The following is a 15,223-nucleotide window of genomic DNA, read 5'->3' on the forward strand; positions in this document are numbered from 1 at the left end:
TGATTTATCTACGAGATGTTAAATCCCACAGTCAAAAACCTTTGACAATAGTAATTTAATACTCATCTTACAACTGAGTTCTTGGTAACAAAAGAAACTCAAGTCATTGTCACAGCTGTGACAACCACGTTGTACCACACTGAATAGCTATCAGCCTCATTCGCTAAGGATAGGAAAAATAATCAAAAGTTCAATTTCAATTTACACATTTTTATTATTATTTCAAATTTGCACATAACATGATTATAACATTTTATTTATCATTTAACACATCGTATGCAATATTCACATTTGTACATATTATAATATTTTATTTGTCATTTAGCGAATCGTATGCAATATTATCTGAAGCATAAGCTATTAATTCACATTCAATATGTGAACTTTTATCATAAATTTTTCGCAAAATATTTACTGCATCGTTTTTATTAGTGATGCAATTCTGACGCAAGTAAGTTACAAAATATTTATATTTGTCAGTAACATTATTCATATTCTGACACAGTGCGAAATATACATGTTCAATACAATGCTCAAGTTCAAACATAAATGATACAGTTGCAGGCTTCATGCAAATATAAGTATTGTGTAATGTTAATTTTATAATATGTTCTTCACGCAGTTTAATCTGCTGCACAATCAGTTCGTGAATCAATAATGGAGTCGTTTTTGACTGCATAAGTCCCTCGATGTCCATACGTTTCTCAATCAACGATCTCCACGTTTTATAAGGCAGAGCAATTTGATTTCCGCGATTGTCGCCCAGCACCAATTCCACGTAGGATATAGATCCTGCGTTGATTCCGATATCCAACCATTTATAAGATGTAGGAGTTAGTGCAAACCTTCTCCCCAAAATGTGTGATGTGTATCGTGGTGGCGTTCTGTAAATAAGATTACAGATTAATGAGATAAAACAAAAAATATTGATAATAATGATGATGATGATGATGATGATGATGATGATGATGATGATGATGTTCTATAAGTAATAAATAAAATAGAGATTTTATAAGAAACCATGAAATATGAAAAATATGAAAAAATGTATATAAAATAATTATAGATACTTACGATTTCTCACATGCTTCGGTCTGGATCGGAATATAGTAGTTCATTGATGTGTGTGGCAATGTTCTGTAAATAAGAAATATGGATATGTAGAAGCAAAAATATGAAAAAATATAATTTAAGGAATGTATAAAAATGTATAGATACTTACGATTTCTCGCAAACTTCGGTTTGGATTGGAACGTAGTAGTTCGCCATTTCTCTCGTATTTTTCAAGAGTTGTCCGCTAACAATGAGCAACTGATGAGAGTAACGTTTTTAAAGTTCTTTTTATTTTATAATCCCCACCACCATATCGACATCAAATGTGGAAATTACATATTTTATGATGAGATCATACACATATTCAAACGTAAATCTTGCAAGCGTTGACAGATGTGATGAGATCGCAGGATAGTAAAACTCAGTTTTAGACACGTTTGAATGTAATTTAATATTACAATGAAATCATATAGTATTGCAGATTTGCATTTTCAGCATAAAAGCATGCGTCAGAGTACAGCAGCTGTGATGATATCATAGGCGCTGATATCACAGATCTATAAAATTAATTTAGACACACGTTTGAATATAATTTGACATTACGATGAAGTCATGGAGCAAATGTGACAGTTTTGTATTTTTTAGCGAACGCCTGCTGTGACTCGTTTAAAAGTAATTTGATATCACGATGAGATCATTTAATAATTTTACAAAGTCAGTGATATCAAATATACATGTGAATCTTACAAGCGCTGATTTATGACAGCTAAGAAGACTTTAGACATGTATCAAACTATGATACACTGTGAATAACATTTAAAGTGATGGTGTCATTATAAAATGACAAGATCGCGATGCATCCCATCAGTCTATGCAGTCAAGCACATTGTAAAAATGGAGCAAACGGAGCGCAATTTGGTGGAGCAATCCACTCGATTAAATACGCATAAAGAGTATATGGCGTGGGAGCAACGTTGTATCGAGTTCATCGAATCGTTAGATGAACGTAGCCGCAGTAAATATCCGCGATTGTCAATCGGCGGAAGACAATCTGTGATCGCTTGTATCACGCGACTAGAAGGTTTGAAACAAATGATGCGTGGACGGTTTGTGCAAATGGGCGCTGGATATAGTGCTGGACTCCGATGGCGTGAGATAGATACAGTTTTTGAAAGTCGTATACTGACTGGTGCTGTGATTAATTTCGAACACATTGAACCGTATCAATTTCTAGAGGATGCGCGAGAAATTGTGCTTGAGCACGTGCAAAGTGTCATGCAGAGACATGGCAACGTAAAGATAAACGCTATTTTTAATGGTGAATTTGTCGCAGGTGACAAACGCGCTAATAAGTGTATCACAACAAGAAATTATGAACTCTTTCAATGCTCCGATTTGCATGAGTGGTACCAGTTACACGTCATCGAGATAATCCTAGCATCGTTGGAGGAATTCCAAGAACGCGATAGCGGATGGGCGTTGTCGCGTATACTAAATTTAACAATAAATATAAACAAATATAACCCTTTGCATGCAGGATGCAACATCCAGTTACCAAGTAAAATTATGATGAAGAAAGCGATAGTTAATGTAAAATCAAATGACAATGCATGTTTTGCATGGTCAGTGGTGGCCAGTCTGCATCCTGCTGAAAGGAATACAGATCGAGAATCTTCATATCCACATTATTCTACGGTATTAAATCTGAAAGGCATTGAGTTTCCAATGACACTGCCACAAATTAAAAAGTTTGAAATTCTCAACAAAATCTCCATTAATCTATACTGCATCGAGGAGAAGAAATTATCTATTTTTCCTATACGACTCACCGAACGAAAAATGGACAAACATATAAATCTGCTATACGTGCAGGATGACAATGTGGGACATTTTGCGTTGATAAAGAATATGTCCCGTCTCATGAGTTCACAACTCAGTAAGAAAAAGAATAAGAAATTCTTTTGTGATCGGTATGTATATATTTCGGAAAATACAAAAATATGTATATATAAATATATTTTTTCTAATTTCTCAAAAATAAATTATATTTCAGATGTCTACATTATTTTAGTTCGAACGACAAGTTGGAAATTCACACAATGGACTGTGGAAAGATAAACGATTGCGCTATCATATTACCAAGCGAAGATGACAAATGGCTGAGCTTTAAAAATTACTGTCGAAAGGAACGAATGCCGTTTATCGTATACGCCGATTTGGAATGCATCCTGGAGAAGACTGAGGATGAGAAAAATTACCAGCATCATCGAGTATTTAGCATAGCATATTATGTACACTGTGCGTATGACAATTCGCTATCAATGTATCGGTTTCATCGCGATAAGAATTGTATCGCGTGGTTCGTCGAGCAACTTAAAGATTTAGCACAAATTGTAAATAATATTCTGTCGGTTAATGTTCCCATGGATTTAACACAAAACGATTGGAAAAAATTTAACAACGCTACACATTGCCACATTTGTGAAAAACCATTTACGAATGAAATAGAACGGGTACGCGATCATTGTCATTTAACCGGTCGATTCAGAGGTGCAGCGCATTCAAATTGCAATTTAAATTACAAAGATTCGCATTATATTCCTATAGTTTTCCATAACTTATCTGGCTACGACGTGCATTTTATCATCAAGGAAATAGCTACAGCATATGAAGGACGAATAGATTTACTTCCGATAACAAAAGAAAAATATATTTCGTTTACAAAAAATGATCAGAAAAATTGCATAAAATTAAGATTTATCGATTCTTTCAAATTTCTCGCATCTAGTCTCGATAAATTGGCATCTTTTCTTAGTAAAGATAAGCTATGCATAATGCAACGGGAATATAGTAATTTATCAACAGAAAATTTCGATCTGTTAACACGAAAAGGTGTCTTCCCATACGAGTATGTTGACTGTGTAGAAAAATTGGAAGAGTCATGTTTGCCACCGCGCGAATTATTTTACAGTTCATTGACGGGTGACACAGTATCCGAGAGCGATTACGCGCATGCTGTCAACGTGTGGCAGCGGTTCTCCATCCGAACGCTCGGAGATTATAGCGATTTATACTTGAAAACTGACGTACTGTTGTTGGCTGATATCTTTGAGAATTTTCGCGATAGTTGCATCGCGAGTTATGGACTCGATCCCGCATATTATTATACTTTACCCGGTTTTACGTGGGATGCAATGTTGAAATATACACATGTAAATTTCGAACTGCTAACAGACATTGACATGATCATGTTCATCGAACGTGGCACACGTGGTGGTCTGAGTCAATGTTCGAACAGGTACGCACAGGCCAACAACAAGTACATGAAGTCATACGATCCATCGAAATCATCATCGTACCTGATGTACTTTGATGTAAATAACTTGTATGGTTGGGCAATGTGTCAGCCATTACCATACAAAGATTTTCGATGGGTAGATGACGTAACAAATTTTAATTTTATGGACATCGCGCTAGATTCTCCAACAGGTTACATTCTTGAAATAGACTTAGAATATCCACAACATTTACATGATGCGCACATTGACCTACCGTTCTGTCCAATGCGTGATAAACCGCCCGGCAAGCGGCAAGACAAGCTCCTCGCAACCTTATACGATAAGAAACGTTACGTCATACATTATCGTAACCTGCAGCAGTGTACTCGTCACGGCCTTCGAGTGACAAAAATACATCGCATATTACAGTTTGCACAATCACCATGGCTTCGCGATTATATTCAGTTAAATACAGATTTCAGAACATGCGCCAAAAACAATTTCGAAAAAAATTTATACAAATTAATGAACAACGCAGTATTTGGCAAAACCATGGAGAACGTGCGCAATCACGTCGATGTGCGACTTGTGACAAAATGGAAAGGCAGATACGGCGCGGAGGCAATGATCGCTATGCCAAATTTCCACAGTCGTAGTGTCTTTTCAGAGAATTTGGTTGCAATCGAAATGCGTAAGCTTGAGGTGAAATTTGACAAACCAATCTATGTGGGTATGTGCATCCTTGACATATCTAAGACATGTTTGTATGAATTTCATCATGAATACATGGCGCCGATGTTTCGCGAGAAATGTAAAATTATGTATACTGATACGGATAGCTTAATATATAACATTGAATGTGATGACGTATACGAAATTATAAAGCGCGATATTAATAAATTTGACACGAGTGATTACGCGGTTGATAATGCATACGGTATTCCGCTTGTTAATAAAAAAGTGCCAGGTTTAATGAAGGATGAAAACAATGGTGCGATCATGACCGAATTCATAGGGCTTAGAGCAAAGATGTATGCCTTGCGCGTTGATGGTAAAAACGACACGAAGAAAGTCAAAGGAATCAAGAGCAACGTTGTGGCAAAATCGATAACTTTCGATGATTACACGCGATGTTTACATGATGAGATTGAAATGACACGACAGCAGTCAAGTATTAGATCGAAATTGCATGAGGTGTATACTATATCCGAAACGAAAATTGCTCTTAGTCCGTATGACGATAAGCGATATATTATGTCAGATTCTATTGACACGTTGCCTTGGGGACATTATAAAATACCAATGTAAATAAAACACTTAATTTGTATAATATATGTATATTTGTGTAATTGTAATAAAAATTACAAATATCTTGTAAATAAGTAATACATTTTTTTACAATACATTATCCTTGTGTATCCACGAATTGTGTGAATTATCAAATCCCAGCCATTTCACATAAACCTCATCCCCTCTTTTGCGTAAAATTTTTTCAACGAGATACAAGTTAGAATTACCGACTCGCTGAAGCTCATATTCGTAAAATCCACCGCTGATATGTTTTCCACAGGAATCCTTCAATAAATACGTCACGGGATTAGTTCTCTGCACTTTGGCAATTTTAAATATCTCCGTAGTCCAATTCGGTGTATAACCTTTATCAAAAATGGTCTTAAATTTGCTCACGCGTACCGATTCACCCACTTTGAACCGCGCGGGTGCAGCAATTTTTATGCGACTATACACAGTGGATAAGAGTTTTTCGGCAATCGCAGGGGTAACATTGATAGGTCGCATACCAATAGTACGATGCCTTCGCGAGTTGTATTCTAATACGAGACGTGGTAACAAATCGATCCATTTATAATTTCCATTAAGCGTAAACTGCTTCCACATGTCGTTCTTTAATGAACGGTTGAACCGTTCAACGACTGATGCCTTCATTACGGAATATGTTGAATAATGATTGATATCATGTTTTTTCAATAGTTTCTGTACCGTGGCGTTGTAAAATTCTTTTCCTCTGTCAGTCTGCAAATTTTTTGGACATCTTTCATCGTCTCGTATTATCTTTGCAATCGCATTAGCCACTTCATTGCCACTCTTGGCTTTGAGAGGCACAGCCCATGCATACTTGCTCAATACATCGATAACGGTGAGTATGTAATGGTAACCTCGGTTAAATCTCATGTAAGGTCGCATCTCAACCACATCCGCTTGCCACAGGTCATCGTATCCGCGAACAATGACATGCCTTCTCAGAAAATTTCTTCTCGCTGGAGCATGAAGTTCCTCCACTAACAGCTGCTTTTCGGAATTGTTCATGTTTGATTCACAAATGATGGAGAGATCTAATGTATCGTTTTTTCTACTCTGCGCTATGAGTCACTGTATGGAGTTGTCTTTGAATTTTGTTAAGCATAATCTCCACCTTATTTTGGAGAGTAACAATCTTCCTCTCGATTTCGTCCTGGTGATCTTTCAAAATTTGTATGCTCTGTTGTACATATCGTTTATTGGCAGCATCGCTATCATCTACAGGTAACGCTACGTGACGAATCTTGCATGACTTTGCATCAAAATTGGCGTTGACCTTGCAAAGAGCATTATCGCGGACGTAACTTCTTATTAATCCGTTCCATTTGTAATACGATTCCGTTCCGCTACTTCCGAGCGATATCCCAAACTTATTGATTGACATTTCAACGTTGACTAAAATAATATGAATAGCACGACTCAATTTATAATTAAACTAGCTTCGCGAAGTTCCTCGATAATCGACAGGATCTCGTTATCGTGAGCGTTGTGTCCGGCTTGGCGTGAGACCTCGAGCAATCGAAGACGATCGACGAGTTCGTTCGGATCGTTCCAATGAACGTAATCAATCTTGTTGTCGTTTAACGTAACGTTGTTCGGTATACCTCGTCCAACTTTATCCAGTGCTAACATGGGGGAGATTATATTTTTATACTTGTGTCCTTTGTTACCTAGTATTGGATTATATTCACCATGGTCTCGCCTATGTGCGTTTGTAGTTAATATGATATCCTTATACTTCTCTACATCGTCATTCGTGTAGATATCAGCGTTGGGTATTTTCATGAAAATTAACTCGTACAGACCTTGAGTACCCTTGTATCTTTTACCGTATATGGATATATCATCGTTCTTGTGCAAGTCAATACGTTTGTTACCAAGCATCGTTCCGGTATTGTTGAAGTAAACTCCGTAAACATTATCTACGTTGACCGTTTTTTTACCGCTCAAAACAGCTCCCATATATTTTTGTCCCAATGGACCATAATGTATTTGTAATTTTTGTTGCCCCTCAGACGTTTCTAACTGTTGTCGAACGGACATCACAAGCGGCTCATCGGTGATTTCGAAAACCTCTTCAACGGAGGGTGCATGATTCTGCAATAAATCGCTATCTTGTAATATTTGTGATGCTTTATTAAAATTAATTGGTACAGTTTGCAATTTAATTGGAGTAGAAGTCATTATTGAATTATTAAACGAAATGTTCGACCGTTTTCGTTTTGGTTCCACGTATTCTTCATCTCCCGAAAAGAATGCTTCACTCTCAGCCTGTTTAGACCCATTTTCAATGGTATTTTCAACTCCAACGGTATTTTCAACAATCTGTTTTAGAGGTTCAATAATTGGCTTAAAATGTCTTTCCAATGCAATATTTTCTTCCATTTTACCCGTATTTAATGCGCGATATTTTTTGCGAATTGTGTTACTTGTTTTTACAATCTGTTTAGCTATCTTCTCGCGATCTATGTTACTATCCATGTTGAACATTCAACGTATCGACAACAACTAATCATTCTACGGTACTGTAAAGTCGTTAAATCCTTTTCTATATCTTCCATCGACAAGCGCGCTGTCCTTGTCTATTACTAGAAATCCATATTTTTGTTGCCAACAAATCTGGCATAAATCGCAGAAATCCTTGTAAGACATGTCAGTGTTTACATGATCGTTGTATACATGCTTCAGATTGGTGCCATCCTGTTTGAACATAATTAACAAATTCGCGTTGTCACGTATAAGATGCTTCGGTATCTTGGCATACGTCTGACAGAGATAGAAGCAGTCAACGTTAGCATGCCGGCCCATTGCAAAGTACTCTCTTATCGTATCTTGCTTGTCGCATGCTACATCATCAAAGATAAAGATGGAATTCGGAAGCGCTTCGCTCGGAGGAATGACGTTGCTGTTGTTGGAGAATGCAAAATACCCAACTTCTTCAATCGGTGTTAATAAGTTTTCCAGATATCGATATTTCGGCTGCTGAAGCGATTTCGAGTACACATACACGTTCTCGAAACGTACACCGTGCGGGCTTTCTAGCATGCTTATCAACACGTTTGTCTTGCCACAATTTGACGGACCGCAAATGATGCCACGTATAGAAATCGGTAGCATATTTCCATGTCTGCGTGTTTTTATTTCGGGTGTTACCTTATCATCAAAATTAATTACTCTAATTGCCTGCGGTTGCCGCACAAACCGCATATTTTCTTTCCCTCTACGGTAACAATAAACTGAAAAATTTCTATTGCGGGTAGCTTCTATTTATAGAGGCGCGTAGAGTGAAATCGCTCAGTATGCAAAATGTTTCTTATCGTGTCAGATATCTGTGATGTACACAGTTTGACTAGCGAACAGTTAAAATATATACCAAAAGTTGTTTTGCTACAAAAGTTTCACAATTACATCGATCATTTATGGGACAAATTGCCCAAACATATAAAAACAGATTCGGAGGTTCAACAGTACCGTCGGTGTTTCAAACATTATAATTTACCGTCTCAGCATACGCATATAGACGGTCTGGCACCGTTGAGAAAGAATTGCTGCGAATGCCTGCGAAAGGCTGCGGTTTGTTAAATCACGCGATTAATGCACTTCCTTTCGAATTACATATCCCCGGTTATCAGTATTGCGGTCCAGGAACACGTTTAGAAGAGCGATTGGCTCGAGGTGACCGAGGCATCAATCCATTGGATGCGGCGTGTCGTGAGCATAATATAGCCTATTCGCACAGCAACGATCTCGCGAAAAGACACGTGGCTGATAATATACTCGCCTCGAAAACACGGAAACGCATTACAGCGAGAGATTCAAGTCTCGGAGAGAAAGTTGCTGCGACAGCAATTTGGGCGGCTATGAAAACCAAGATGAAAATCGGTATGGGTCTGAAATCAAAGAAGAAAAAGAAGAAGACAACGCGCAAGCGGATACTTCCGGTAGCAAAACGTGGTGGTATCCTACCCGTCCTGCCATTGTTGGGAGTTCTCGGGTCATTGGTCGGAGGAGCGGCTGGAGTAGCAAAGGCCGTAAATGATAACAAAGCGGCACAGCGTCAACTGGAGGAATTAAAACGTCATAATCGTGTCATGGAAGGTCATGGAGTTTATCTCGCTCCGTATAAGCGCGGCGGAGCAGTATCAAGAAGAAAAAAAAAAAATGTCGATGAAACATTAAAAATGCCAAAAGGTGTTACTACAAACCTTGAATTACTTCAACTAGCAAAACGTATGCGCATTCCACATTTCCGAGGAATTTTTATGCGTACTTCATTACCAACGGGGGGAGCACGCCGAAACGAGAGCGGTATCATGAATTTGGACAGTGTCGAAGGACCGGGTACTCATTGGGTGGCGTACGCAAAGAGGGGGAATCGTGCTATATATTTCGACAGTTTTGGTAATCTTCGACCACCACAAGAATTGGTGCGATACTTTAACAGTGATGTGACACGTATCGAGTACAATCACGCGCGTTATCAACGTTACAATCAAAGCAACTGTGGTCAACTATGCCTACGTTTTCTACAGTCGGTTGACAATCAATTTAAAGATCAACATTTCGCTATTTAACTCAGTATACAACATGTCACTGACGTTTACGTTAACCGGCAAAAGTAACGTCCTCGCGGTAAGCTACTTTCCAGCTGTAGATTTAAGCGATGGTGATTACGAGCTCGGTCTGACAGACTTTGAAACCTACAATACGATACCTAATATAAATTCCTCAAATAACAAATTTGACTATGACAGAGACGACAAGGAAGTTATCATTCCCGAAGGATCGTACGAACTGCGTGACATTGACAAGTATCTGAGACATGCTATATCTCATGTCTTAAATGATGTTACTAGGAAGAAGTTGCTTCATAAAGAGATCGATGAAGACGAGGATAACGAGATTATGATTTGCGCCAACAATAATACTATGAAGAGCAAGATCAAGTGCTCTTATCGAATAAATTTTAGCAAATCCAACAACATTGGATCGCTGTTGGGATTTTCCTCAAATCGTATGCTTGAACCTCGACAATGGCACGAATCAGACTTACCTATAAATATAATCAATGTAAACATTATTCGCATAGAAGGTAACCTGACCGCTGGTGCGTATAGCAACGACAAGTGCGTGCATACGATACATGAATTTTCACCGAGTGTTCCTCCAGGGTATAAAATCTCGGAAACGCCTGCACAGATCATTTACCTTCCGATCGTCGTACGGAGCATTACTGACATGACTATTCGCATTGTGGATCAAAACGGTCGATTAATTGATTTCCGCGGAGAGGAGATTACTGTTAGATTGCACGTACGAAGACGATAACGTGAGATGCTCGTGCTGAATGAGCAAGAGACACAATTTGCAACAAGAAGATCAAAAAGACAGCAATCAAGAATATCCAATTGCTTGGTAAAAAGAAACTTACTCCATCAAACGTTGCATATTTGAGATCACTGGGATTCACCGTACAAAATTTCTGAGATGTCTGATATTCTAAACATTGGAGGTGACCCGATCTTTGACGATAGCATTGTCAAGATTGAAACTCACTCGTATAATCCATACGCTAACACTACGTTTGGACATAGTGATGAAATAAGGATACCTATACAACAACAGGATTTATACACATTGCCGTGCGAAAGTTTTCTCTATGTCGAAGGAAGATTAGTGAAGAAAAAAAAATGATGATGATGACGATGATGCATCAGAAATAAAACTTGGAAATAATTGTGTAGCGTTCATGTTTGATGAAATTCGATATGAAATCAAGGGTGTGGAAATTGATCGCAACAGAAACGTTGGAATCACTAGTACTCTAAAGAACTATGTATCTCTTACGTTTGACAAAGGAATGATAATGCAGAATGCCGGATGGGACATGTCGTCCACTCTGTGGGAAAATTATTTCAATTTTTGCGTGCCGCTAAATTTACTGCTGGGCTTTTATGAGGATTACAAACGCATGGTTGTTAACGCACGCCATGAATTAATTTTGATACGAGCGCGCAATGATAACAATTCTAATGTGGGAACGAATAGAACGACGGAACCGGAAATTGAATTGTTCAAAGTACAGTGGCGAATGCCACATGTTACGTTAAATGAAGTCAATAAATTGTCCATACTACGAGCTTTGGAAAGCGGGCGATATCTAAGTATGAGTTTTCGTTCCTGGGATCTGTATGAGTACCCCTTGCTGCAAAGCACAACCAAACATTCGTGGGCTGTTAAAACTGCAACACAATTAGAAAAGCCTCGATTCGTTATCTTTGCACTACAGACCGGTCGCAAGAATATCATGTCTCAAAATGCTACTATTTTTAACGATTGTAATTTGATCAATGTGAAACTTTATCTCAACTCTGAATTTTATCCGTACGATGACTTTAATCTAGACTTTCGTAAATCTAGATACTCCATCCTGTTTGACATGTACCAACGTTTTCGTAAATCTTATTATGGACGTGATTGCTACGATACGCTGCTTAACGTGGTCACATTTCTGCAAAGAGGACCTTTTACAGTGATTGATTGCTCGCGGCAAAACGAGTCCATCAAAAGTGCTACTGTGGACGTGCGCATTGAATTTGATTGCAAAGAAAATGTGCCAGCGAGCACTACCGCCTATTGCCTTATCTTACATGATCGTGTAATTGAATACTGTCCATTGTCTAACGTTGTGCGCAAAATCATGTAAAATGCAGCGTTAGCAAATATCTTTAATAAAATACCGAGATATTTTGTGATATGGTACAGTCTCAAAAAATTACTTGTCATGGTTGTGCCAACATTTGTGGATCTGCAAGGATTCACCATTGGAAAAAAATTTATTGTAAAGGAAGTAGCGGTATTGAAACAAGGAAACGTTCTCACGCATTACATTTTTACGAATTCCATGCCATGGAATGCATTGACAAAATCCGAAAGATCTTGCGTTTCTTGGTTGACTGCTTATCACCATGGATTACAATGGGAAGATGGAATAGTTCAGTATCCGAAAGCGAAGCACCTGATTTCAACAGCTGTATATGATAAAAATGATGATGAAGCTATCGTATACGTTAAAGGCCATGAAAAACGAGAATGGTTGAAGAATATACTTGATGTCAATGTAAGAAATAATGTTATCATCGAGACCGTGGATGCTGATTATGAAGACATTGAATCTTTAAATAATTTGGATACAGCGAACACTATACGATGTGCAAAACATATTAAGAATTGTGCTATGCAGAATGTATTTAAATTATACAATTATTGGTTACAATGTCAAAAAGATGCTTTAAAATAAAAAATGTATAAACGTATTTATGGTTTATTTTTTTATCTTTCCCTGTAATACATAAATAATTCGTAGACGTTAGACGTTTGATAATAGTATGGTTGAACCGTCAACCATACTATTATGAAACGTCTAACGTACTACACTCGAACGTCAGTAGTACAATGTAGTAGTATGATCGTCAACCATACTATTATCAAACGTCTAACGTACTACTACACTCAAACGTCTGTAGTACAATGTAGTAGTATGATAGACGTACGATGTACAATAGACGTATGGTAGACGTATGGTCGATGTACGATAGACGTACGGTAGACGTACGACAGACGTATGGTAGACGTAGACGTAGACGTCTAATAGATGTTTGATATCGGTTCAATAGACGTTAAATGCACGTTCAATAGTGCGATCGTGTTATAAAAAAGTGTTTAATATGCAACGGTCACTTGGTGTAAGACACTGTCATACCTCTTGATAAAACGTATCTCTTGTGTTATCGAAAATTTAAGCTGCATGGTAAGATAAAAAATTGCTTAGAGGTGTTCTCATTTTAGAAATAAGAACGCGTGCGATTGAGAACATTGGCGTGCGAAGTATAAGATAAGCCGTGGGAGAGCATGAGCAAGCGAGCGAGGATAAAACGTATGGGGGGAAGGAGGATGATGAATCGCCACACCGCATCGCAGCATCTGATGAGCGCAATATATGGGAGGGAGTGAGAAAGAAAACGCATGTGCGATTCCATCACCTATGCTATAATTAGCATCGTGAGGTGAGATCACCTCTTCTCCAAGACGGCGACTGAGAGCGTTGACGTGCGAGCAAGAAGGTATACAGGAAGGAGTGAGAGCACAGTGCATACGTAATGTCATCTATGCTAACGCCGCGAGGTGGCATCACCCCCTCTCTTCAAGGCGTGGTTAGAATGACAAAATACATGCCGTGAAATGTTCCTCCCGCTCCCCCCACGTGACATCATCACGGTCAGTACGGCAAAGACGCGTGCCGTGAAATTCCCCCTGCCCCCGCACAAATCGAGGTGACAACGCCTCCAAAACGCAGTTAGCACGGCAAAAAGAACATTGGCGTGCGAGCGAGTAGGCATGTGGCATCACCCCCTCCCTTCAAGGCGTGGTTAGCACGACAAATACATGCCGTGAAATGTTCCTCCCGTTCCCCCCACGTGACATCATCATGGTCAGTACGGCAAAGACGCGTCGTGAAATTTCCCCCCTGGCCCCGCACCCCCCTCAGATCCCTGAGTTAGATTCCGCCTTACTATACTACTGAACTGGAATTACAGGAATAGACCGACATCAATATCATGTGCGATAACCGCGAAGCTATCAGTCTAGCGGAGAATCCTGTGATGCATACACGCACGAAACATATTGATATTCGACACTATTTCGTACGTTAAGCAGTCAAGGACAACAAAATATGCTTGGAGTATATTCCTACTGCGCGTACGGTAGCAGACATCCTTACGAAGGCATTATCAAAATTTAAACACGCTAAGTGTGTAGAACTAGGGATAAAAGGTTAAATTCATTCGTGATTTTTGAAGCTCGGATTGAGGAGGGTGTGTTGAATTATAAGAATTTATGTAGCCAATCCGCGCTTGTATTGTATTGATTCTGTGTTCGATATACTGTTTTTAAATCTATGTATGATCACGACCTATGACGATGAGTACGCGCTTTCGGCTCGGGTCACTCCACTCTCTCACGGTCTCTCGCCGAGTACACACACAGCTCGTGTATGTAATATTTCAAATCTGTTAACCTCAATTAAAGCGTATATAAAACACAAAAGTGGGTTCTGGTTACTCGCCCTAACACTAAAAAATATCTAAAAATTTTGAAAATTATATTTAAAAATCTGAGACAAATTTATATACTCCGATGAAAACTTCTCTTGGAATTTTTCTGATTTTCTGTATAACAAGAGACAAATTGTATTTCGTGCCAAGTGAATGCGCAGCGCAACACCGCCCGTCTCTTGTGCAAGTGCGCGCGCATAGGCGTTATATATACGGACCATAATGGATTCCCACCTTTTCGTTTCTTGGGCAGTTTCTTCTTATTAAACCGGTGATTGTTTTCGCTAACTTTATAAAGTGCATGTTAAAGCAAAGTGAATTCTGCGTTAATGTACAAAGAAATTCGTTTTGATATGGTGGATATTTAATGACCAAACAGTCGTCGTGCCTTTATCAACACTTCTCAAAAATCAGCGCAATGTGGGCACTGTTGCTAAACTTGTTTGGCAAAATTTCTCA

General features: G+C 38.6%; 3 protein-coding genes across 3 annotated transcripts; 2 read left to right on the forward strand and 1 right to left on the reverse strand.

The window, feature by feature from the left end:
- Nucleotides 1-292: 292 nt before the first annotated feature.
- LOC120357104 lies at nucleotides 293-1,289 on the reverse strand. Its single transcript, XM_039446803.1, has 3 exons — nucleotides 1,223-1,289; nucleotides 1,075-1,137; nucleotides 293-884 (listed from the first exon to the last, which is right to left on the reverse strand). Exons 1-3 carry the CDS (start codon nucleotides 1,267-1,269, stop codon nucleotides 311-313), a joined length of 684 nt encoding a protein of 227 aa, XP_039302737.1. The 5' UTR covers nucleotides 1,270-1,289; the 3' UTR covers nucleotides 293-310.
- Nucleotides 1,290-1,856: 567 nt separating this feature from the next.
- Nucleotides 1,857-5,710, forward strand: LOC120357103. The gene is made up of 2 exons (XM_039446802.1): nucleotides 1,857-3,023; nucleotides 3,107-5,710. The coding sequence occupies exons 1-2, from the start codon at nucleotides 1,894-1,896 to the stop codon at nucleotides 5,637-5,639; spliced, it is 3,663 nt and encodes a 1,220-aa protein (XP_039302736.1). The 5' UTR covers nucleotides 1,857-1,893; the 3' UTR covers nucleotides 5,640-5,710.
- A 5,687-nt stretch (nucleotides 5,711-11,397) lies between these two features.
- Nucleotides 11,398-12,354, forward strand: LOC120357398. Its single transcript, XM_039447584.1, has one exon. It carries the CDS (start codon nucleotides 11,398-11,400, stop codon nucleotides 12,352-12,354), a length of 957 nt encoding a protein of 318 aa, XP_039303518.1.
- The last annotated feature ends 2,869 nt before the right edge of the window (nucleotides 12,355-15,223 follow it).

Source organism: Solenopsis invicta, chromosome 3, assembly GCF_016802725.1.
Source record: "Solenopsis invicta isolate M01_SB chromosome 3, UNIL_Sinv_3.0, whole genome shotgun sequence".
Lineage (NCBI taxonomy): Eukaryota > Metazoa > Arthropoda > Insecta > Hymenoptera > Formicidae > Solenopsis > Solenopsis invicta.